The 24816-nt window shown below is 42.9% G+C and overlaps 1 protein-coding gene across 2 annotated transcripts in view; it reads left to right on the top strand.

Annotated features, from left to right (window-relative positions):
* The window catches only part of EYA2 (EYA transcriptional coactivator and phosphatase 2), a 96368-nt gene that overhangs the window by 33716 nt on the left and 37836 nt on the right, over window positions 1–24816 (top strand). For both annotated transcript variants that reach the window (XM_077831852.1, XM_077831851.1), the window contains 3 exons: window positions 2422–2599; window positions 4388–4515; window positions 5030–5113. In XM_077831852.1, coding sequence (XP_077687978.1) covers window positions 2422–2599; window positions 4388–4515; window positions 5030–5113 — 390 coding nt within the window. The remainder of the gene's footprint in view (window positions 1–2421; window positions 2600–4387; window positions 4516–5029; window positions 5114–24816) is intronic.

Genomic DNA, 24816 nt, shown 5'->3' with positions numbered 1-24816 from the left:
CAACTTTATTTTGTATTGGAAACTCAGGTCTGTTTGCCCTTGAGGACTCTCAGGTGACTGAGAACTAGTGGAATTATCACATCAGCCTAAAACACGATTAGTTGAGGGAGGGAGGGATTTTTGGTTAACACCTATTTAAAATCAATGTCACGTGAACATTTCTGAGAAAGCCTCTTTGTTAAAAATTCAGTATTCCTCCCCTTATGTTAAAGAGTGAGAGCTCACAATATACATCTGAGACCCTTACCCTGTCCTGCACAACAGCCAGAGAAGATGGGGTTTGATATTCTTGCTATTTCTGAAGTAAAAAAAAATTATTTTTTTGACAAATATTTAAAACAAAAAAATTCCACCTTTCGTTATATGTCATGAAGAAGCAAAAATGGGCAAAGACTTAAATTTTTTTTAAAAAAACCTTGGTATGCCACCTTGATCCTGTGATTTGTTTTTTCAGGGTTGAAATACCCAAAGCAGAACTATTGTTTAAATTAAAAATAAAAGTATGGTGTTTTTAAATAGCTTTACCTGAGTTTGGAACCCTCATCAGCTCTCCCAACATGAGGGCTACAGCGGCGATAAACAGTCAAACACTACCAGCAACCACCCCAGTGTGTTAGACTGTGGCTTGGACGTCACTGGTATCTGCATCCCCGTACCATAAGTGCATGCAGACTGCTTTGTCATGCCATTCTGATCAATTGATGTGAATATGCTAGGCTCTGAAATTTACAACAGCAACAAAATATCATGTTTTGAAGTGCCCAGAGAGGAATAATCTTGTGTATTTCAATATCCCACCTCCTCACAGGAAAGGAGGAGATAGGCAGAATGGAGGGAGGCTATGAAGGGCATGTGTGCTCCTGAAAAGCAAAACACAGCTGGGGGTATTATTTTAGATCTCCTGGCCTTGATGCTGTCCATTTAATTAATTTATATGTCTTATTAAATCCTAGAGTGTGGTAAGTAGCATACAGTACACTCATCCCTCACAGAGAGGCCCTGCAACTTTAGTGGAGAGCCTAGAAATGTGCTGTATGCTGAACTCAGCAAAGGAACTTATTATTGTGATACTTTTGTGATGGGCCTGATCCAGCTCCTACTGAATCAGTCAATGGACACTTCCCATTAACTTCAGGCCTAAGATTGCTTAAAATGTTTCTCCCAGGAATTGAGTTCCAGTGAGGTGTTTTGGGATTAATCCTCCTGTCCCCCCCGCCTCCCGCCCCAGCAAAGATCATCTGCACCTCTTATGTAAAAAGAAAAGGAGTACTTGTGGCACCTTAGAGACTAACCAATTTATTTGAGCGTAAGCTTTCGTGAGCTACAGCTCACTTCATCGGATGCGTATTGTGGAAAATACAGAAGACGTTTTTATATACACAAACCATGAAAAAATGGGTGATTATTTGTAGTGATAATCACCCATTTTTTCATGGTTTGTGTGTATAAAAACGTCTTCTGTATTTTCCACAGTATGCATCCGATGAAGTGAGCTGTAGCTCACGAAAGCTTACGCTCAAATAAATTGGTTAGTCTCTAAGGTGCCACAAGTACTCCTTTTCTTTTTGCAAATACAGACTAACACGGCTGTTACTCTGAAACCTCTTATGTAGTTAACTTACCTTTGGGAAGGGGAGATTGTTTAGGGATTCATTCACTAACTAAACCGTTTGGGAAACACTTCAAAATATTTTCTAGACATTTCTGTGTGGCTTAGTGGATAGAACACTAGACTGGGACTCAGGAGCCCTGGGCTCTATTCCTGGCTCTGCCCCTGGCCTGTTTGGTAAACTTGGGCAAATCACATCACCTCTGTGCCTCAGTTTCCCCATCTGTAAAATGGGGATAATAATGGCACCCTCCTTTGTAAAGTGCTTAGAGATTTACTGATAAAAGTGCTCTATAAAGCGGAGTATTATTTTTTTCATTTTGTCAGCCGTTCTACAGCTGATCAAAAACGTTGATAACAGGTAGAGGAAAATTGCAAATATTTTTGTGATTTCCCCGCTCTGTATTTTTCACCTGTTCTTTTAGTCACTTTTGTGCTTAGAACTGCTTACAGTGGCCATCTGTTGCATCTCAGTCCCTTTGGAAACAGTAGTTCACATCACTCCCCTGCATAAAATTGCTGTACCCTGTGCTCAGAAAGGGCCAGCCATGGTGAGCAAATCCCACAGAAAAAGGCAGGGCTTGTTATGACTCTTCTCTCCTTGTAAATTCTGCTGATGCAAACGAAGCAGAACTAGACATGGGCGAAGCAGAAATACCTACCAGAGTGGCCTGAACAAGAGTCTTTGGAAAAAGTGTGCCCAGATCCCACAACTCTTGAAGGTATCTGCCACGTGCTTTACCTTACCCACTTGTCTGTGTAGTAAAAGCCTGTGATGCAGGAGGATTACTCATGTCTCTTTTCCCCCAAAGGAATACTCGTCCTATCCAAGCTTTCCTCAAAGCCAGTACTCTCAGTATTACACCTCTTCCTACAACTCTCCTTATGTATCGGCGAATAGCATCAGTCCATCAGCCATCCCGACATCCACATACTCTCTCCAAGAGTCTTCACACAACATCACCAGTCAAAGCACAGAATCACTGTCTGGTAGGTGGATACATTATATTATGTAAAACCAGTTCACTGTTTTACAGGCTCAATCATCTGTGGGCACAAATAATACAACTTTGCTGTCTGATTTGTGAGTGTATAAATTTACACCAACAAATTAAAGTTCATGGCAAAGTTCTGTTACTTACACCAGCAATTTTGCATATGTCCTTTGTGGGGGCAAAGGCCGATGACATTACAACTGCAGGCACAAATTCAGAGAACAATTCAGAAAATGTAAGTGCTGTATAAGCCATGTTCTTTTCATGAGTATTTCTTAATTGCTTCCTATAGCCCAAATGTGTTCCTGGTGTGAGTGGTCTCACACCTTCAAATAAAAGATGGTTTAGAAAGGGAAAATGTTATTAATCACGACTTTTAAACAGGCTAGTGTGTTAACAGATAGTTTTTATTAGTGATGAGCCCAACCCAAAATCTATATCCAAACTCATGCAAAATCTAAAAAGTTCCTACCTTTGCAGCCTCCTTCTAGTTTTTAGCTAATTTCTAGCCATAAACATAACATCCGACTTCGTAAGTATGTTAAAAGGAATTCAAGTGATTCTCTCTTAAAAAAAAATCAAGAGAAAACAGGTTGTGTTAAATGTCAATTATGAATTCCACATATGGCATCAATACCTTTGAAATTATCTCGACTCTCCTGGAGTGCTTACTTTTGAGACTCTGAGGGCTCAAGCAGTCTATGGAATTACTGACAGATCATTATCCTCCTATGTACTGTCTGAATACAGCTTTCAGATGTCACTTTTCCACTAAAGTTTTCATTGGCATGCAATAACATTTATATAAAATACCACATAATTTGTGGATGATCACAATATACGCCCATTGTATGGTCTGCTGACTTATGGAACAAATCCGAACATCTGTGGTTGTTCAAAAAGAAAAATAAACTAATATTGCTTTTAAAAAGTGATCGCAGATTGCTCTAAAAGCAGTTGGAGGATTTTCTATTCCTTAGATCTTATCTCAGTCTACTTGAGAAACAGTGATTTCAAAGAGACTTCTTAGGAACAACCCAAACTCTCCTTAAGAAGAGTGCGTCCCTACCAGGAGGATTGAGAGGCTACAAGTTAGCAAGGTGAAAAGAAAAATGTTTGAAAAGGATTTGTAATTTAACGTAAGTGATATCTAGAGAGTTTTATGAAAGTGAATCCTATCAATTGATGCTTTACACAGTGACCTTCACCTTTGGTTTATTATTCTGAAGTGTTTCTAAACTGCTGTACCTTCTGTCCTCTGATAAACAGCTAAACTGGATTAAAACACACATGTATTTGGGAATATTCTAGAGCTGGGTTTTGTAAACAATTTTTGTTGTTGAAAAATGGCCTTTTTAATCATGAAAATTCACTGAAAAAAAATTCATGTTTTGAAATTTTGCTTTTTTACTTCCCCATTTCCAATAAAAAAGGGAGAAAGGAAACCCCAAAATATTAAAAAAAAACCCTGATTTTAAAAAGTATGAAAATTTTCAAAAAAATGAAATCTGTTGGTTTTTTTTTTTTTAAACTTTAAAATATATTTTCTTAAATGTTTGTGAAATGTTTCTATTGTTTGACCCACTCAAACACTAACCTTTGGAACAAACTTTTTTTTTTTAAGAGGCTTGTGCAATAACTAAGTACCAAATACCAAAGCAGTTGTCACGCCTTTGCTAAAAGATACTTCTTGGATAACATAAAAGTATCGCAAGAAACACATGTGAAAAGAAATACACTGCAAAATTTAGGCTTTCAGCGAGATCCCTTTTTCTCTCAATAGGGGAATATGCAACCACACCAGTAAAAGATACAGAAACAGACAGGCAACACAGAGGGTCTGATGGAAAGTTACGAGGCCGATCAAAAAGAAGCAACGATCCTTCCCCTACAGTTGACAATGAGATTGAGGTAACAATATTAATTCCTTTTCTGATCATAAATCCAGCCAAGAGAAATTGCTACACTGATTTGCAAATAATCCACTGTTAGACCAGAGAGTGGTATGAGCCAAAACATAGGCAAGATGTTTGAGACCTCGCCACCACGGCTGATGTAGTTTTAAAAGAAAAATGATTGTTGTCTCAGTATAATCGTCATAGGCAAAATTCTGTACTCTGGCTTTTAAGGCAGCATTGGAGTCTGTTATTTTGCTCTCCTGACATAATATCCTACTGGGATTTCTATGCATATTGGGATAGCAGATTGTCAGACCAGATATGGAATCGGAGAGCAGAGTTTGGGGTTTTTTGTTTGTTTTTTTTACCAACCTTAAAAAGGCAGCTATGATCAATGCTTAAAGTGATTTTGTTACCTTAAAAAATATGAAGCCACATAATATTTTTTTCTAATTAAATTCACTCCTGAAAATGCTTAACGTGTAAATGTATTTGTCTCTTTCCCTCCCCTTTGTCTTTCACCACAGCGGGTGTTTGTGTGGGATTTGGATGAGACGATAATTATTTTTCACTCCTTACTCACGGGAACCTTTGCATCCAGATACGGGAAGGTAAAATTTAAATCATATTTTTTTAACATTATTGTCTGTCACGCAAAATTGCATTGGGAATTGTGGGGGCAGTTAATAAGGCAGCTTTTCTAACAGATGCTGCCCGTTTTGTTCAGACAGATTTTGTTATAAATAAGTCCAGTGATATTTCCCTCAAACATGTGAAAATTTAATTTAGTTTCCCATTATATTGTATGTAGCCCTTCTTCTTCAAAAGCTTGCATTGTTCATTTGCTGCTAGATAGGACACTGAGCTGTTGTTCTTTCAAGGCCTTTCTCCTAGGAGAAATAACTTATCCAGCAGCCAGAAAATAGTAACTCTAGCCTGCACACAGTAATATTTTCTGCTTGTCTATTGTTTTCATAAGAATCTCAGACAAATGATTTCTTTTTTTTAAGAGACTTTTTATATTGATTAACCCAAGTTCCTTCCAAGTGTAGCATTGCATCTTCCCACTAATGAGCTCAGATGGCCACTTAAGGCTAGATTTTTTTAAAGGTATTTAGGCACATAGTAGGATTCTCAAAAGTGCTTAGGGCCTACTACCCCCCAGTCAACATCTTCCGAGTACATAAATACCTTTGAAAATCTGGTGTTTAACCTGATGACGGCATTTATTTAGCAAACCCTATCTGTAATTAATAGAGGAAGCTTTCAAATATACTGAACTTAGCTGCTAAGGAATTCTGAAACAGCAGGTACTTAATAATAATAGTACTTATGCCTCATTTATTTGTATGGGAGTTTTCCTATTATAAATTCTTGTTCAAATGACTGACTTACATAATGTCAAGCATTTTTAAATGAGGAGAGAGAAAAAGACAATATCATTACCTAATTAAAGGTGGATAACCTATCTGACAACTGTTTCTGCATATGACTTTTAACGTTGCAGCTTCATTGAGAGACTGGCAAATAATCCTATTTCTCTTTAGAAACTAGAAATATGATTTGACATCATTTTATGGCTTTACCAGCTGTACTTGATTTATGATGGTTATAACAACCTGGATGTGTAATTAGTGAGATAGATTTATTGTCCGCTGTTCGATGTGCACACTTGTAAAGGATATAAAATGGTGTTCGTGGTGCAGAAATCCACTGCAGCATTTGGAATGCCACTAACACTTCTAGCAGCACCTTCTGAAAATCAAGCACACATTTCCGAACAGGGATTTGTTCAGGCCTATGTTGTACCAGGTAATTGGAATAGTTTCTTTTCCCACTGAATGTAATGAATGAGACAATTTGCAGCAGACATTGTGTAAGTTCTCACCTGGCTGCATGCAAAAAATAGAAAAGGAACAGGCAAGATAGAGAAAAATAAACTTGTGCAGTCATACTGAGGATTGAGTTTTGGTGGTAAACGGCTGATGGAGAATTTCCCTAATGGAGGGCGACTCCATGCTGGTGCAAAGTCAGCTCCTGTGCTAGCCATCCTGGGTACAGGAAGTATGTCGGGGCAAGGTAATTCAATGGTGGTGGTTGAGCTCAGTTACACTGTACAGATCCTCTACTAAGATGAGATGACTTGGAGCCTACCACACTGGGGCCAACATAGACTGGTCTCTGGATCAGGGAGCTGTAACTGAGGCTGTGTGAACATAGGCTGCGTATTCTGAAAGAGCATATGCGAAGGTTAGGGAGAACCGAGAAAGTGAACTTTAGGCTAAGATTTTCAAAAGCACTTACCATGGACATAACTATTCCTATTGACTTCAGTGGTAAAACTCATGTTGATTTCAGTGGGAATCTTACCTTTCACTTCAATGGAAGCAGAGGTAGGCTAATCCTGAGCACTTTTGAAAACCTACTTGCATAAGGGATTGAGAGGAGAAAATAGGAAAACGAAAACACACATGGCTGTCCAGTATGAAAAAGCTCTATGGAAAATAAAGTGAGAACCTTTCCATAGGGTAGTTCTTAAGCATTCTGTAGAATAGAGAATTATAGAATTTGAAGGGGTGGTTAAAAATATCGTTAGAAAGGCTCTCCTTTGTTATTAAGTTCTAAAAGATTTTTTGAATAACTTTTATAGAACCCCATTGAATTTCAACAGATCCTACCGGTTTCATCTCTATTGAATTCCATAGAACTTTTCTATAAGGAAAATGGCTCCAAACTAAAACGATGATTAACCAAGGTTTTGATCTAAAGACCCATATTGAAATAGAGCCTGATCCAAAATCAATTTAAGTCAAAAGGGAAATGGAACACACACCAAACTTCTGTCATGGGAACCATTAAATAATAAACCCAATCCAGAAGTGTTTAAGCAAGTTGAATTCACAAATATGAGAGAAGCAGCCAAGTCAGAGTTGAATAGAGCTCTAAAATTTCATACCTGAATAATACAGAAAGTATTAATCTCAGATATCCAGGCCTAAAATATATTCTCTTTATCCATAATTGATATTAAAGATACACATGCCTCTAATTAGACAGACACATTACTAATTAAATCTCCCTCTTTTACTGGGGCAGCTGGGATTAGAACCCTGGGTCTCTCACCTCCAAAAGCGCACACTTCTACCAGCAGTACCTCACTGACCATACTAGTAGGGTAGAGCTGATCAAAACCTCTTTTGAAAAATAAATAATTAAAAATTCACAGTATTTTTCAGGTTTCATCAAAACTTTGTTTTGGTTGAAATTTTCTGACCACGTCTAGTGCTGGAGCTCCTAGTTATTTTCTCCAAGTCACAACTATAAGGCGGGAACATCCCACTCAAAGCCAGGCCATTCCTTAGCTAATGAGCTCCTTGGAGCAGAGACTGTCCTCTGGAAGTGTTTGGAAAGCACTGAGCAAGGAGCACCGATAAATAATAATCATAATTGCAGCACAAGGTGGACTGATCACTTGCCCATGGTTAAACAGCATGTTAATGGCTGAGCCTGGACTTCTGCTTGTACTTATCTCCCAGCCTCAGTCCTCTGCTCTGGGCAGCAGACTATACAGCCTCCTGATATTTAATCTTAATGGGTTTCTCATGCAGTCCATGCAACATATCCCCTCTGTTGGAAATCAAAAGTGGCCTGTGAGCTCCAAGTCTCCCTTTCTTTTCTTTCCCGGTATTTTTTCACAAACAAATGTCAACAGGTGGGATAAAGTTTTTAAAATAAGTGCTTCCTATGCCTTAGAGAGAGGGCTGGGGGAAGAGCAGCTGTAGAAAAGGTGAGACTTGCAGTACAATGGAAACCTATGAGTTGTGTCTGTATTGTGAGGGGTCAGCATGTCATCCTGGAAGTCAAAAGATAGCCTTATATGCTGAGGGTACAATTCCCAGCTGAGCCTGTCAGGACAGAGGTTGGTCCTCAGTTGCCATGCTTGTGATTAAGGGGATGTGCCATTGCTGTTCCCATTGTGAAGTGGAATAGCTATCAAAATAACAAAATATCTTCCATGGGCAGGTAAAGTGAGTTTTTGATCTATCTGAATGTGGTAGAGAAGCTGGCAATGGGGAGAAAATTTCTCCACCCCCTTGCCTCTCAGCAGGAGGCCCCTGGATGCAGAGCAAAACAAGGTTCCACCGCTATATCCAATTAACCCTGAATATTGTGTTCAGTAGAGTTTAGAAACCTGTTCCACAGGCTTCCGCTTACAGTATGGGTGTAGAGTATTTGTTGTGAGACTAGAATGCTCAATAGACATAGCAGTTCATTTTTATGGCTTAATATACACCCTTAATATAATCCCTTCATGCACATATTAAAGAGAGCTTCCATGCAATCGAAAGGATGATTGCACTCTTTATTAGGTCTGTAAAGAACTGAACACCGAAGTACTGGCCTCTGAGGAAAACACAAGGGGAAATAAGTGAGTTAAAACCAATTGCAATGTTACTAGAGCTTTAGCTGAATTCAGTGCAGAGGTCTCCGACAGGAGGATGGTACGTTACCAGGTTTGGCCTCTCGTTCCAAGTTTTGGTTTGAAATAACCAGATGCAGGGCAGAAAAGTGCCTCTTTACGTGCTGTTAATTTAATACTTGGTAAAGGAAATAGCAAATACTCTTGTCAGGAGAATTCATCGACCTATTATCCTCTTCCTATGCCCAAATTTTGGGAAATTTCTAAACCCGTTCTTCATAGCTTCTATAACCTTAATTGTCAACAGATTTTTTAATTTGCACGTTCCAGTTGTTAGGGGTCTTTTCTGCATTCCTTCCCAGTAGCAGTGAAACACAATTATTTGATAGTTCACTCTAACACTTTTTTAATGAATGGTAAAGAGAAAAAGAGAGACACTAAAGTTTTTTTTTTTTTTCCCCAGCTGCTGGTATGTTAAGTAGGGGATAATAATACTTCCTTACTCCCGCACTTTTTCTGTTTTGTATATTTAGACTAAGTTCTTCAGGGCAGGTAATGTCTCCTACCCTGCTAGTATAGTGCCTAGCACAATGGTGCCCTAATCTTAGGTGGGGTCTCTGAGTGCTACTGTAATAAAAGAAGTGACTAGTGAACTACATCTAGTAGTGACTAGTGAACTACATCTAGTATTATAATTACTCCTTCCATATAACAAGTCTTGGGGGGAAATGGAATGGATTTAGTTTTAGCACTGAATTACAAAACTGAAAATGTCAAAAAACAGCTGACATTGCTACCAGAACATGGAATTTTGGTGGATCTTCATCAACCCTTTAATATTGTCGACAAGGGGTTTTGATCTGTAAATTTGAACGTAAGATACACATCACCTTCTGGAATTAGTCAGCATCTCCGATTGACTGGATTTTAACAGACACCATTGCAAATGCATAACAGAGCACATTGTGTCTAATTTTTAAACAAAAAAACTTAGAAACAGTTATGCTCTTACACTCATTTTCTGGATGTGAGTTTCTTTAGAATGTGAGAATTTAAAATTAGCTATCTTTCTTATACTATACCATCACAGGTCTTATCTGTCTGGGGGATTTATCTGAATTTCAGCCATCAGTGGCCAGCAGCCAGCAGTACAAAGCATATGGTAGGCAAGGAAAGCACAGTGGAATTTACCCCAGTTTTAAGCAGGTGTAATCTGTACCACTGCACATACTAAAGCTGGTTGGAAATTTTCTAATTGAATGTTTTTCCATTGGAAAATGTCAATCTGTCAAAAACTTGTGTTTTGCGGAAATGAATCCATTTCAGCTAATCTTATGAGATAACACAGGCAAGGTTGGCTGTCTTGCTCTGTGTTTTCGGTTCAAACAATGATCCCTGTATTTCACAGTGAAATTCATCTGGAATCACCAGGTTCAAGTTGAAGTGAGGTTAAACCTACTGAGTTTTATACAGCTTCCACCCAAAACTATACATTGGCTCAAGTTTGCCCAAAACTGAGCATAGATTCACCGCACCTTGATAAACATGGCCAGATTTCCAGTTAAAATAAAACCCTGAAACTAAGTGGTTTGCAGCTTAACTATGCATGTTTGGTACAGCTTCGCTTAGGAACACTGCACAAACGGAGAATTCCAGCACTCTGAAAGGAAAAGTGTCTTCCTGGTGAGCATTATTCGACTGTGGAATAAACTTTCTGAGGAAAGTGGTGAAAGCTCCGTCACTGGGACACTTTAAAACTAGCCTGGGAAAAGCACTAGGGAAATATACTGTGGGGAATAATCCTCTGTATCCACAGAGTCTCTGCTCTGTGTAACCTCATTAGTGACAGGTTCAAGTCTGAGGGAGAACCTGAGCCAGAGTTTCAACACCCCTTACAGTATATTTCTGGGTTTTCCTAGTCTCTTGTGTGCTTGATTGACTTTTGAGATTTATACTCCAACACCAGCTTTAAGGAATTTTCAGTGGGACCTTGGGGAATTAGGTGCCCAATTCCATTGACTTTCCGTGGGAATTAGATGCCTAGCTCTCTCATGACTAAGTCTGGCCAGAAAACACAAATTCTGTTTCACAGAGAATTTCCAGGTTTTGACATTTGGTTTCATATTGGGACAAGCTTGAGATCTTTTAAAATTTTTCACAGAAAAACAAGGGAGAGAGACCTCCCCCAGAGTAGCGAGTAATCCATTCATCTGGGATGTGGGAGACCCGTGTTTAGATTCCTGCTCTGCCTGATTTGGAGCAAGAGTTTAACGTGGGTGTCCTCCCACATCCCATGTGAGTACCCTAGCCACTGGGCTATTGGCTATCCTGGGGTGGGTGGGTGTCTCTTGTTTTGTCCAGAAATTCCATCCTGGACCTAAGAAACCTTCCTGACAAAAGGGAATTGGCATTTTCAGACAAAAAATATTTCATTAAAGAACTTCCGACCAGTTGCACACAAGGCCCTTTCAAAATCCCAGCCCTGATTTTCTTTCTGCCTTCACTTTTATGCCTAATGTGCTGTGCATTGCCATGTGCTCAGACAGGCCCCCAAAGCTACTATCCAATTGAAACACCATAGGGATTTAATCAAATCTGATGGTGATTCATGGTTCTAATGGCTGGATCTGTCCTTTACTACTTTACAAACTGAGAAGGAATAAAAAGCCATTTTATTACTTAGCAGTTAAAAACTATTTGTAGAAGTTGCTAAGGTTCAAATCAAAAGCACTCTCCCTTGAGGACTATTAGTTAATTCAAAGTGCCAAGGGCTCCCCCCACATTCGTCTTCTTTTGCTTGAGATGTGGCCCTATATCACTGCTGCTGTTCAAACATCTAAGAGTTTTCCGTTCCTTTGACAAACATGAGCCAAAGTGCTTAGGGACATCTGTTTATTTTATTTCTTTAATGAGAAAACCTTCCAATTTCTCCCTGGCTCAGCTGTGTTTATTTTCATTTTGTTAGTCACATGTGCTGGGTACCTCGCGACATTAACAACCTGCAGAGACCTAGGCTAGAGCCTGCTAGCAGGCATCCTGGTCAAAAAGGCAGAATAAGCCCTTCCTAAGGAAAACAGAGTCCCTGGAACTCTATAAAATAGATTTTCAAAACAAATACAGCCTAATTCACTCAGTAGATCCTGGATTAAGTCAAGATGAATACAATTTGGGAAGGATTTTCTGAGGAAGTTGAAGAGTTTTTTTTACCCACTGGAGGCTAAACTTTGTATTTAATGCCCTTTTAAAGTTAAATAAGAAAAGCATTCAGTCATTTCAGGTAATAAGGAGTCTGTTATTTTAGACATGTCATTGTATCAATTATTAGTTCATTATTGGTGGGAGGGCAGACTATATAAGGATAAATAATCGCAGTGATTCAATTATTTTCTAATGTGTATTTCGGGAGCAAACTTCTACATTAATAATTTCTGCTGATGGGAGGCAGGAATACAAAACAGGGAAGACAGACCCATGACAGTTTGAAAAATGGGCACAGGAGACATTCTGAAGAGCTTTTATAGATTTAATCTCTTGTTGAAGAGTTTACGTAAACCAGGGATTTTCCAAGCAGAGTGCACGTGTGGCATCCAGGAGTATTAAAGGATTATTTCTATCATAAAATACATTTCACAAATGGTGCTTGATTGTCAAACCAGTGCTAGCTAAGGAGGCCTGCTCCCAGGGCTGTCCTTAGGCATACGCAGCTGCGTAGGGCACCATGAAATTTGGGGCACCTTGATAAAGGTTCCCCCCCATCCGGTGGCGGGAAGTGGAGCACCGCGCCCTGAGAGCTGGTGGAGTAGAGCTGGCTGGAGCCACGGCATTCTGCTTCCCGCTGCCGTGAGGGGGCGGGGGAACCTTTCCCTACCCCCCCCCACTACCCCAGAGCGAAACGGCTGGGGCCGGGGCAAGGGAAGCAGAGCGGGCTGGGGCTGCATCGCTCCGCTTCCCGCCGCCGGGGAGTGCGGCAGGCATCCTTTCCCCAACCTCCCCGCACTCACTGACGGTGGAAAGCGGACCGACGCGGCTGGGAGCTGGCGGAGTAGAGGTGGCTGGGGCCAGGCTGCTCCACTTCCCACCACTGCTGGTGACTGCCGGGGGGATCCCTTCCCCCAATTGACATGGCTGGGCCCGGCCCCACACTAATCCCTTGGGCGACTCTGGGCCTGTGGGGCCCCCAAAAGTCCCCCCCCACAGCTCCTGCCTCCGAGACCCTGGGAGGAGGCCGGGGGGGGGGCTGCGTAGGGCACCCAAATGGCTAGGGCTGGCCCTGCCTGCTCCTGAGCATCTCTAAATCATGACATTTTGTTTTCTTCTGATATTTTAGGGGCACGTACTAAAAACCTTAACTTCCTCAGGTAAAATGCAGGCACAAACAGGTAATTCTATATGTAATACACCTGTTGTAAATGTTTGGTGTCCATTATTACCTGTCTCCATCCAGGTGCACGCTGTTTTGCATGTGACCTTTAGGGGCTTGCTTGAGAAAATGTGGCCCTTTTCTTTGTGTGGGGATTTGGATGAGAATTATTTTACATTCCTGATGAGGGAGAAGGGAGGGTGATGAGAAATAAATTGTAGACTGACAAAACCTGTGGGCATAAGCCGTTCATATACCTTAATAACAGGAATTATTTCCTATCGCGCTTAAGAGCCATTTGCCTCTGCAGTTCTGATGATAGATTCTTTTCTGATCAATAGACTCCCGGGGTTTTGCTCAGAGATCCTTTGAATTACCATGAAATTCTTGTCGCCGTGTCATAAGCTGCACATTTAAAGCAGGAACATATTTGGGGCTATTGTTGACAGGCCCAGTAGTCCATCCGCTTTTGCTCTATCTGCTCAATGAATGAACTTTATCCATCTTCTGATAAAAAGTAGAACAGCTTCAAGGCATTGTCCCCAACTATATCTGGACAGGTACCCGCTTATAAAGATAGGATAGACTTATGTAAGACTCTTATGTAAGACTCCAGCCAGTGGGACCAGAAGCAGTCAAAGAAGGGACTGTTGCACTGGGGAGCAGGGGGCAAAATGGAGTCCAGCTGGGGCCCATCCTCCCCCAAGCATGTTCTGGATCCAGATCTGAGTTGGGGAGACCCTTCCAATCTGTGGGTACAAGGAACCAGAGGGTGTCTTCCCATGCCACTCCCATAATGTGGCCTGTGGGGAAAACTGCAGGAGAGGAGCCAGACAGAAGGACCAGAAGCAGCACAAGCAGGGACCTCTGGACATTTAGAGAACTTTCCATCATTTTGGCTGGAGTTTTTCTGCCCTGTGCTGAGTGACCGTTTGCTCCCATCTTCGCCCTCTCCCTCCTCCACTGTCTCTTTGCCTCATCTTCGCTCCGCACCTGCCCATGTGTTCTGTCCCTTTCCCTACCCTGTGTCCGTCTTGTCTATTTAGATGGAAAGCTCTACGGGGCGGGGACCATCTACTACTCAGTGTCTGTACAGCACCTAGCACAATGGGACCCTATTCTTGGTTGGCCCTCAGGCGCTACTGTAATAAATGCGATTAATACCTAACATGTAGTGCTGCACTGGACTTCAACATACTGCTGCTGTGTGAAAAGTGACACAGGATGGATAGCACGATACTGCCATTTTCAATCTGACCTCCACGTGTCCAAATTAAATCTGCTGCTTGGATAACAAAAGAGCAAAAAAGAGTTTTTCATCTAAAGAAACTGCCTTTTGGTTTCACCACTGCCATGCGTGCACACACACACACACAAGGAAAAAAGAGGTTTCACTTTGGCTATGTCTACACTACGAAGTTACGTCGAATTTATAGAAAGCGTTTTTATACAGATGATTGTGTGTGTCCCCACAGAAATGGTCTTAGTGCATTTATCCAGCATTTAGTCTGTGGAGTGCATCCACAGTACCGAGGCAACCGTTGACTTCCGGAACGTTGCACTGTCGGTAGCTATCCCACTGTTCCCGCAGTTTCCGCCGCCCATTTGAATTCTGGGTAGAAATCCCAATGCCTGATGGGGCAAAATCATTGTCGCGGGTGGTTCTGGGTACATATCGTCAGGCTCCCCTTTCCCTTCCTCCCTCCCTCCATGAAAGCAACAGCAGACAATTGTTTCGCGCCTTTTTTCCTGGGTTACCTGAGTGGACACCATACCAAGGCAAGCATGGAGCCTGCTCAGCTCACCGTCACTGTATGTCTCCTGGGTGTTGGCAGACACGGTACTGCATTGCTATACAGCAGCCATTCATTGCCTTTTGCGGCAGACAGTGCAGTATGACTGGTAGCCATCGTTGACGTACTCCAGAGTGTTCTTTTAAACGACCTCGGTGAGGTCGGGCGCCTGGGCAAACATGGGAATGACTCAGCCAGGTCATTACCCTTTTAAGTTTTGTCTCATGGCGATTCAGTCCTGCCGGCAGTCCTACTGCACTGTGTTTTAATGAGCAGCCGGGAGACGATGATGGCCAGCAGTCATACTGCACCGTCTTCTGCCAGCAAGATGTATAAAGATAGATGAAGTGGATCAAAACAAGAAATAGACCAGATTTGTTTTGTATTCATTTTCTCCTCCCTCCCTCTGTGAAATCAACGGCCTGCTAAACCCAGGGTTTTGAGTTCTATCCTTGAGGGTGCCATTCTGTTTCTCCTTGATGCAAAGCCACCCCCTTTGTTGATTTTAATTCCCTGTAAGCCAACCCTATAAACCCTGTTGTCAGTCGCCCCTCCCTCCGTCAGAGCAACGGCAGACAATCGTTTCATGCCTTTTTTCAGCGCAGACACCATAGCACTGGGAACATGGAGCCCGCTCAGATCACTGCGGCAATTATGAGCACTATAAACACTCCGTGCGTTATCCAGCAGGATATGCAGGACTATAACCTGCAAGAAAAGCGAAACCAGGCGAGGAGCAGGCAACTGCAGTGTAGTGACGAGAGTGATGAGGACATGGACAAAGACTTCTCACAAAGTACAGGCCCCTGCAATGTGCACATCATGGTGTCAAATGGGCAGGTTTATGGCATGGAACGCCAATTCTGGGCCCGGGAAACAAGCACAGAGTGGTGGGACCGCATAGTGTTGCGGGTCTGGGACGATTTCCAGTGGCTGCAAAACTTTCGTAAGGGCACTTTCATGGAACTTTGTGACTTGCTTTCCCCTGCCCTGAAGCACAAGAATACCAAGATGAGAGCAGCCCTCACAGTTCAGAAGCAAGCTGTGATAGCCCTGTGGAAGCTTGCAACGCTAGACAGCTACTGGTCAGTCGGGAATCAATTTGGAGTGGGCAAATCTATGGGGGCTGCTGTGATGCAAGTAGCCAACGCTATTACTGAGCTGCTGATATCAAGGGTAGTGACTCTGGGAAATGTGCAGATCATAGTGGATGGCTTTGCTGCAATGGGATTCCCTAACTGTGGTGGGGCAATAGACGGAACCCATATCCCTATCTTGGCACCGGAGCACCAAGGCAGCGAGTGCATAAACTGCAAGGGGTACTTTTCAATGGTGCTGCAAGCACTGGTGGATCACAAGGGATGTTTCACCAGCATCAACGTGGGATGGCTGGGAAAGGTACATGACACTCGCATCTTCAGGAACTCTGGTCTGTTTCAAAAGCTGCAGCAAGGGACTTACTTTCCAGACCAGAAAATTACTGTTGGGGATGTTGAAATGCCGAAAGTTATCCTTGGGGACCCAGCCTACCCCTTAATGCCATGGCTTATGAAGCCATACACAGGCACCCTGGAGAGTAGTCAGGAGCTGTTCAACTATAGGCTGAGCAAGTGCAGACTGGTGGTAGAATGTGCATTTGGATGTTTAAAAGTGCGCTGGCGCAGTTTACTGACTCGGTTAGACCTCAGCAAAACCAATATTCCCATTGTTATTACTGCTTGCTGTGTGCTCCACAATATCTGTGAGAGTAAGGGGGAGACGTTTATGGCGGGGTGGGAGTTTGAGGCAAATTGCCTGGCCTCTGATTACGTGCAGCCAGACACCAGGGTGGTTAGAAGAGTACAGAAGGGTGTGGTGCGTATCAGAGAAGTTTTGAAAACCAGTTTCATGACTGGCCAGGCTACAGTATGAAAGTTCTGTTTGTTTCTTCTTGGTGGAACACCGCCCCCCCGCCCCGGTTTCACTCTACTTTCCTGTAAGCTAAGCATCCTCCCCTCCCCCCTTCGATCACTGCTTGCAGAGGCAGTAAAGTCATTGTTGCTTCATATTCATGCATTCTTTATTTATTCATCACACAAATAGGGGGATAACTGCCAGGGTAGCCCGGGAGGGGTGGTGGAGGAGGAAAGCACTGGGTGGGGTGGTGGAGGAGGGAAGGGCAAGGCCACACAGCACTTTAAAACTTATTGAATGCCAGCCTTCTGTTGCTTGAGCAATCCTCTGGAGTGGAGAGGCTGGGTGGCCGGAGGCCCCCATACCGCATTCTTGGGTGTGTGGGTGAGGAGGCTATGGAACTTGGGGAGGAGGGCGGTTGGTTACACAGGGGCTGTAGCGGCGGTCTGTTCTCCTGCTATCTTTCCTGCAGCTCAACCATACACTGGAGCATATGAGTTTGATCCTCCAGCAGCCTGAGCATTGACTCTTGCCTTCTTTCAGCAAGCTGACGCCACCTACCATCTTCAGCCCACCACCTCTCCTCGCAGTCATATTGTGTTTTTATGTACTCTGAGATTGTCTGCCTCCACGTATTTTGCTGTGCTCTGTCAGTGTGGGAGGACAGCATGAGGTCAGAGAACATTTCATCATGAGTGCTCTTTTTTCTCCTTCTAATCTTCGCTAGTCTCTGGGAAGGAGAAACATATCCAGCTGGTGGAGGAAAAAAAAAGGGAGAGTGGTAGTTAAAAAGACACATTTTATAGAACAATGGGTACACTCTTTCACGGTAAACCTTGCTGTTAACATTACGTAGCACATGTGCTTTCATTACAAGGTCGCATTTTGCCTCTTATTGAGGGTATGCCGGTTTGGTGTGAGAGATCACTCACGCAGGGCCGGGCAGCAGAATTCGGCTTGCAGGCAGCCATGGTAAGCCACAGTCTTTTGGCTTTGTTAACCTTCATAACATGTGGGAATGGCTTCAAACAGCAGCGCCCTCATTTCCCATACAAAGTAGCTGTTGGGTTGCCCATTAAAAATGGGTTGGCAATTTAAAAGGAGGGGCTGCCGTTTCCGGGTTCATGTGCAACAGAAACCCAACTAACCCCGCCCCCCCACCCCCACCCCCAATTCTCTGGGATAATGGCTTCACCCCTCCCCCCACTGCCTGGCTAACAGCGGGGAAGATTTCTGTGCAACCACAGGCAAACAGCCCAGCAGAAACGGGCACCTCTGGATGTCCGCTTACTAAAACCACCCTGTTTCAACCAGGTGACCATGAATGATATCACTCTCCTGAGGGTAACACAGAGATAAAGAACGGATGTTGTTTGAATGCCAGCAAACACTGGGACCATACGCTGCAATGCTTTGTTCCTCAATGATTCCCAACTACATGCTACTGGCCTGGCGTGGTAAAGTGTCCTACCAAAGAGAACGGAATAAGGCTGCCCTCCCCAGAAACCTTTTTCAAAGGCTTTGGGAGTACATCCAGGAGACCTTTATGGAGATGTCCCTGGAGGATTTCCGCTCCATCCCCAGACACGTTAACAGACTTTTCCAGTAGCTGTACTGGCCGCGAATGTCAGGGCAAATTAATCATTAAACACGCTTTCTTTTAAACGATGTATAATATTTACAAAGGTACATTCACCAGAGGTCCCTTCTCTGCCTTCAGGGTCTGGGAGCCCACCTTGTGTGGGTTCGGGGGGTACTGGCTCCAGATCCAGGGTGAGAAACAGATCCTGGCTGTTGGGGAAACCGGTTTCTCCACTTCCTTGCTATGAGCTATCTACAACCACCTCCTCCTCCTCATCTTCCTCACCCCCAAAACCCGCTTCCGTGTTGCCTGCCAGTCCTTGGATGGAATCAAAGCACAGGGTTGGGGTAGTGGTGGCTGCACCCGCTAGAATGGCAAGAAGCTCATCATAGAAGTGGCATGCCTGGGGCTCTGAACCGGAGTGGCCATTTGCCTCTCTGGTTTTTTGGTAGGCTTGCCTGAGCTCCTTAATTTTCACACGGCACTGCTGCTGGTCCCTGTTATAGCCTCTGTCCTTCATGCCGTTGGAGATTTTTTCAAATATTTTGGCATTTTGTCTTTTCGAATGGAGTTCTGCCAGCACGGATTCATCTCCCCATACAGCGATCAGATCCTGTACCTCCCATTCAGTCCATGCTGGAGCTCTTTGGCAATTCTGGGACTGCATGGTCTCCTGTGATGATGAGCTCTGCATGGTGACCTGTGCAGGTGAGCTCGCCTCGCTGGCCAAACAGGAAATGAAATTAAAAAGTTTGTGGGCCTTTTCCTGTCTACCTGGCCAGTGCATCTGAGTTGAGAGCGCTGTCCAGAGCAGTCACAACTGAGCACTCTGGGATAGCTCCCAGAGGCCAATACCGTCGAATTGCATCCACAGTACCCCAAATTCGACCTGGCAAGGCTGATTTCAGCACTAATCCCCTCGTCGGGGGTGGAGTAAAGAAATCAATTTTAAGAGCCCTTTAAGTCGAAAAAAAGGGCTTCGTCGTGTGGACGGGTGCAGGGTTAAATCGAGATAATGCTGCTAAATTCAACCTAAACTCCTAGTGTAGACCAGGCCTCAGTTTTGCCAAGATGAGAAGGAGGGATTTCTCTTGGCAGCTTCAATGGTTTTGCCCGCTGAGAAGATGCTCTCACCCATCTCTGGTCATACCTCCAATAAACATGTGACACACAAGTCCGCTGGTAAGAGATTGAACTTTATTTCCTGGCCCAAGTCACTTGACCCTAAATACACCTGTCTTCTGGTAGGAGGTCTCATGTCCATGGCTCTGCATCTGGCACTTGGAAATTATTTTGAAACAAATTAAAATGGTGCAGGACAGAGACATAGGGATACAACATGGCGATAGTACCCTGAAATGAGCCTTTGGTGGATTCTGAAAGCAATTAATATTTTATAATGCATCCTACATTATTCCTCAATGTGTGGCCAGCAAGGGTTACTATGCTCTCCACAAACAGCAGTCTGAAGGCGACGAAGAAAGGCATGCTGGTATTGAAGACTTAGCAAATGGGAATTTCAGTGCACCCAGCTGCCTGATAAAAGAGAGCATGCACTTTCGTTTTGCCCTACAGTTTATAGGAGGCAGATGTAATCACCTCTTGAATACGAGGCTCCAGATTTATTTTTGGATCTATAATTGCCCCTTTAGATATCTTACTCTGGCAGCAAAGTATAACTGCACAATGTATTTTCTTATTTTATCTCCAATGGGAAATATTTGTCAAACACAAATCCAGGAGCATCAGTAATTTGGAGTCTTTTCAGAATTTGCTTTTGAACAATGTGAAAATATCCATATTATCACCTTTGAGGTATACTGAGGATGGCACAGAAGATTGAGGAGGCTGCTAGCCAAGCAAGAGAAATCAGGATTCCAGCAGGTTTGCCCTCCAGTGGCCAGAGCCTAGAGGCAGGATTCCACATTACTGCTGACCAATATTGAAGATTCTCCTTTATGTCAAAAAGGTATGCAGGACTTTTTTTAATCGGAGGGTCCAGTTTTTAAGCCCTACAAGGAATGGATCCTTCACAATGTTTGTTGTCAAGATCACAGTGAAAACAAATAATGCAATACGAGAGAATCGGAGCAGTAATGTGTATAACCAAAACAGCATTGGGGCCAGATGCAAGTCTTAGGGAAGCACCAGCTTTATTTACATTCTGACGAACAGTCTCCAGCCAGCAAAACTCCATATGAAAAGAACACAGCAGAATTGTGCCAGACAAGCTGATCAGTTCCTCTGAAGGCTCACCTGAATTGCATCATATGCTGAATAAGCTGTGAATGGGGGATCCAATAGTAAGAGACCTGTAAATGGACTGCAACCAGAAATCAGTGATTTTCTAATGTTCAATAGGACATTCTCTGTATTATAGTTAGTGATGACAGACTAAGGAGGATACCTTCAGGAGAGGCAGTATGGTCTAGTGGATAAGTCACTGAACTGAGAGGCAAGAGATCTGAATTCAGTTCCCTGATCTGCCATAGATGTCCTTTGTGACCTTGGGCAAGTCACTAGGTCTCTAAGTCTTTCTGTGCCTCAGTTCTCCATTTGTAAAACGGGGATAATAATGCTACTTTTTCCTCCTACCCTTACAGTCTTGTCTGTTTAGATTGCAAGCTCCTTGGGGTGGTTAGTGACTTTCACTGTGGCCTTGTCTACACTAGGATTTAAAGGTTTGATGTTACAATGTTAGCTAACGTGTTTGAAAAATTGCAGTGTAGACAAGGCAGTGCATACTGTAATGTATGCTAAGATGGTCAAGTTAAAGTCTAGGCTGCCCTATCCCCAGCTAACCCCATCAGCTTAGCACATGTTAAAGGCTGCTTGCCTTGTCTACCCAAGACTTTGCAGTTATGTTAGTTAGAAAGTATTAGTCTAGTAAAGGCCTGGTGTGTGCACACCTGTGTGTGTGTGTGTGCACTATCTAGCAGTGGAGCCCTGAATTTGGTCAGGGCCTCTAGCCATTACTGTAATACAAATAATCAATTGATCTTTAGAACATTGCCTCTTCGGGCAAAGTCACCACATCACCATGTTGTGTTCTGGTGTTGTGATATCTTGGCATTGGCATCATCCTATTGCAACTCAGTGTCAAGACATCACAATGTCAGTTCAGCCCCAAAGATGTTTGAAGATGTTTATTTTATACTTTGCAAGCCAAACTTGCAGGTTGTGGAACGTTCGTGGGGACATCAGGACTGTCTGTGACAAAGTGGTGTTTAAAACGAAGCCGATCTCTACCCAAAATTGTTCTTTGCTGTTCTTACTCTAAGTTCCGTGAAGAAAAGCAGTAGAGGCTGGACTGGAATAAATCCGCACAAGAAGCACTTCAGCAGTGCTTCAAGATACAGACATAAAGATTGGCTTGTACTATGGGCAACTCTGTTAAAATGAATTTGAAAAAATCTTACTATTTTTAGTACTGTATTAACTTTCCATTAGACATTCACCGTAGAAAAAGATTTTAGGAGCCAAGTCAATTGTATGAAACAGATCAAAAAGAACATCTCATCTTATTTAATTCAGTGCTGCCTTGGGATTTACTGCTGGTATTTAGGTACCTGTCAGGTGCCCTGGATGATGTTAGCAGGGTTTGTTTTAAAAAGAAAAGGAGTACTTGTGGCACCTTAGAGACTAACCAATTTATTTGAGCATGAGCTTTCGTGAGCTACAGCTCACTTCATCGGATGCATACTGTGGAAAGTGTAGAAGATCTTTTTATATACACACAAAGCATGAAAAAATACCTCCTCCCACCCCACTCTCCTGCTGCTAATAGCTTATCTAAAGTGATCACTCTCCTTACAATGTGTATGATAATCAAGTTGGGCCATTTCCAGCACAAATCCAGGTTTTCTCACACCCCCTGCCCCCCCCCCCCACAAACCCACTCTCCTGCTGGTAATAGCTTATCTAAAGTGACCACTCTCCTTACAATGTGTATGATAATAAAAAAAACCCTTCAAATCCAGACTCCAGCGAGAAACTGTTGAATTGGAATTCATTTGCAAATTTGATACAATTAACTTAGGCTTGAATAGAGACTGGGAGTAGCTAAGTCATTATGCAAGGTAACCTATTTCCCCTTGTTTTTTCCTACCCTCCCCCCTCAGATGTTCTTGTTAAACCCTGGATTTATGCTGGAAATGGCCCACCTTGATTATCATACACATTGTAAGGAGAGTGGTCACTTTAGATAAGCTATTACCAGCAGAAGAGTGGGTTTGTGGGGGGGGTGTGTGTGAGAAAACCTGGATTTGTGCTGGAAATGGCCCAACTTGATTATCATACACATTGTAAGGAGAGTGATTACTTTAGATAAGCTATTAGCAGCAGGAGAGTGGGGTGGGAGGAGGTATTTTTTCATGCTTTGTGTGTATATAAAAAGATCTTTTACATTTTCCACAGTATGCATCCGATGAAGTGAGCTGTAGCTCACGAAAGCTTATGCTCAAATAAATTGGTTAGTCTCTAAGGTGCCACAAGTACTCCTTTTCTTTTTTGCAAATACAGACTAACACGGCTGTTACTCTGAAACCTGTCAGGGTTTGTTTTGTTACTTCCCAAATCACATTAGCAGGATATACAAAAAGGTAGCTGTGAATAAAAGAAATCAGGGAAGGTTTTTTTCTGTCTGGCATTTACTTTTGCCTGGCAAAGTTTACAGTGGTAGTGGTTATTAGGGCTGTTCATTCAGGTTCCACAGGATGGCTAATAAACCTGAATTTTGCAGAGTTCAGGTAAAGCAAATATCTATACATGTGTATGTGTTTCACGGGCCCTTTTAGCTTATGGGAGATGGTCATGGGGTCGGCATAATGAGAGATCATAAAGACGGTCATACTGGGTCAGACCAAAGCCCAGTATCCTGTCTTCTGACAGTGACCAAAGCCAGGTGCCCCAGAGGGAATGAACAGAACAGGTAATCATCAAGTGATCCATACCCTGTTGCCCATTCCCAGCTTCTGGCAAACAGAGGCTAGGGACACCATCCCTGCCCATCCTGGCTAATAGCCACTGATGGACCTATCCTCCATGAACTTTAGTCCTTTTTTAACCTGTTGTAGTCTTGGCCTTCACAACATCCTCTGACAAGGAGTTCCACAGGTTGACTGTGCATTGTGTAAAAAAATACTTCCTTTTGTTTGTTTTAAATCTGCTGCCTATTAATTTTATTTGGTGACCCCTAGTTCTTGTGTTATGAGAAGGAGTAAATAACAGTTCCTCATTTACTTTCTCCACACCAGTCATGATTTTGTAGACCTCTATCACATCCCCACCTTAGTCGTCTCTTTTCCAAGCTGAAAAGTTCCAGTTTTACTAATCTCTCCTCATATGGCAGCCGTTCCATACCCCTAATGATTTCTGTTGCCCTTTTCTGAACCTTTTCCAATTCCAATATATCTTTTTTGAGATGGGGTGACCACATCTGCATGCAGTATTCAAGATGTGGGTATACCAGGGATTTATATAGAGGCAATATGATATTTTCTGTCTTATTATCTATCCCTTTCTTAAGAATTCCCAACATTCTGTTAGTTTTTTTGACTGCTGCTGCACATTCATAGAATATCAGGATTGGAAGGGACCTCAGGAGGTCATCTAGTCCAAACCCCTGCTCAAAGCAGGACCAATCCCCAGTTTTTGTCCCAGATCCCTTAATGGCCCCCTCAAGGATTGAACTCACAACCCTGGGTTTAGCAGGCCAATGCTCAAACCACTGAGCTATCCCTCCCCTCCAAACACTGAGTGGATGTTTTCAGAGAACTATCCACAATGGCTCCCAGATCTCTTTCTTGAGTGGTAACAGCTAATTTAGACTCCATCATTTTATATGTATAGTTGGGATTATGTTTTCCAGTGTGCATTACTTTGCATATATCAACATTGAATTGCATCTGCCATTTTGTTGCCCAGACACCCAGTCTGGTGAGATCCTTTTGTAGCTCTTCGCAGTCTGCTTGGGACTTAACTATCTTGAGTAGTTTTGTATCATCTGCAAATTTTGCCACCTCACAGTTTACCCCTTTTTCCAGATCATTTATGAATATGTTGAATAGGACTGGGCCCAGTACAGACCCCTGGGGGACACCACTATTTACCTCTCTCCACTCTGAAAACTGACCCTTTATTCCTACCCTTTGTTTCCTATCTTTTAACCAGTTGCCAATCCATGAGAGGAACCTTCCCTCTTATCTCATGACAGGTCACTATGCTTAAGGGCCTTTGGTGAGGGACCTTGTCAAAGGCTTTCTGAA

Source organism: Eretmochelys imbricata, chromosome 13 (genome assembly GCF_965152235.1).
Source record: "Eretmochelys imbricata isolate rEreImb1 chromosome 13, rEreImb1.hap1, whole genome shotgun sequence".
NCBI classification, from domain to species: domain Eukaryota; kingdom Metazoa; phylum Chordata; order Testudines; family Cheloniidae; genus Eretmochelys; species Eretmochelys imbricata.
The sequence above is the reverse complement of the archived record's forward strand: the minus strand, read 5'-3'. Positions and strand labels throughout refer to the sequence as shown.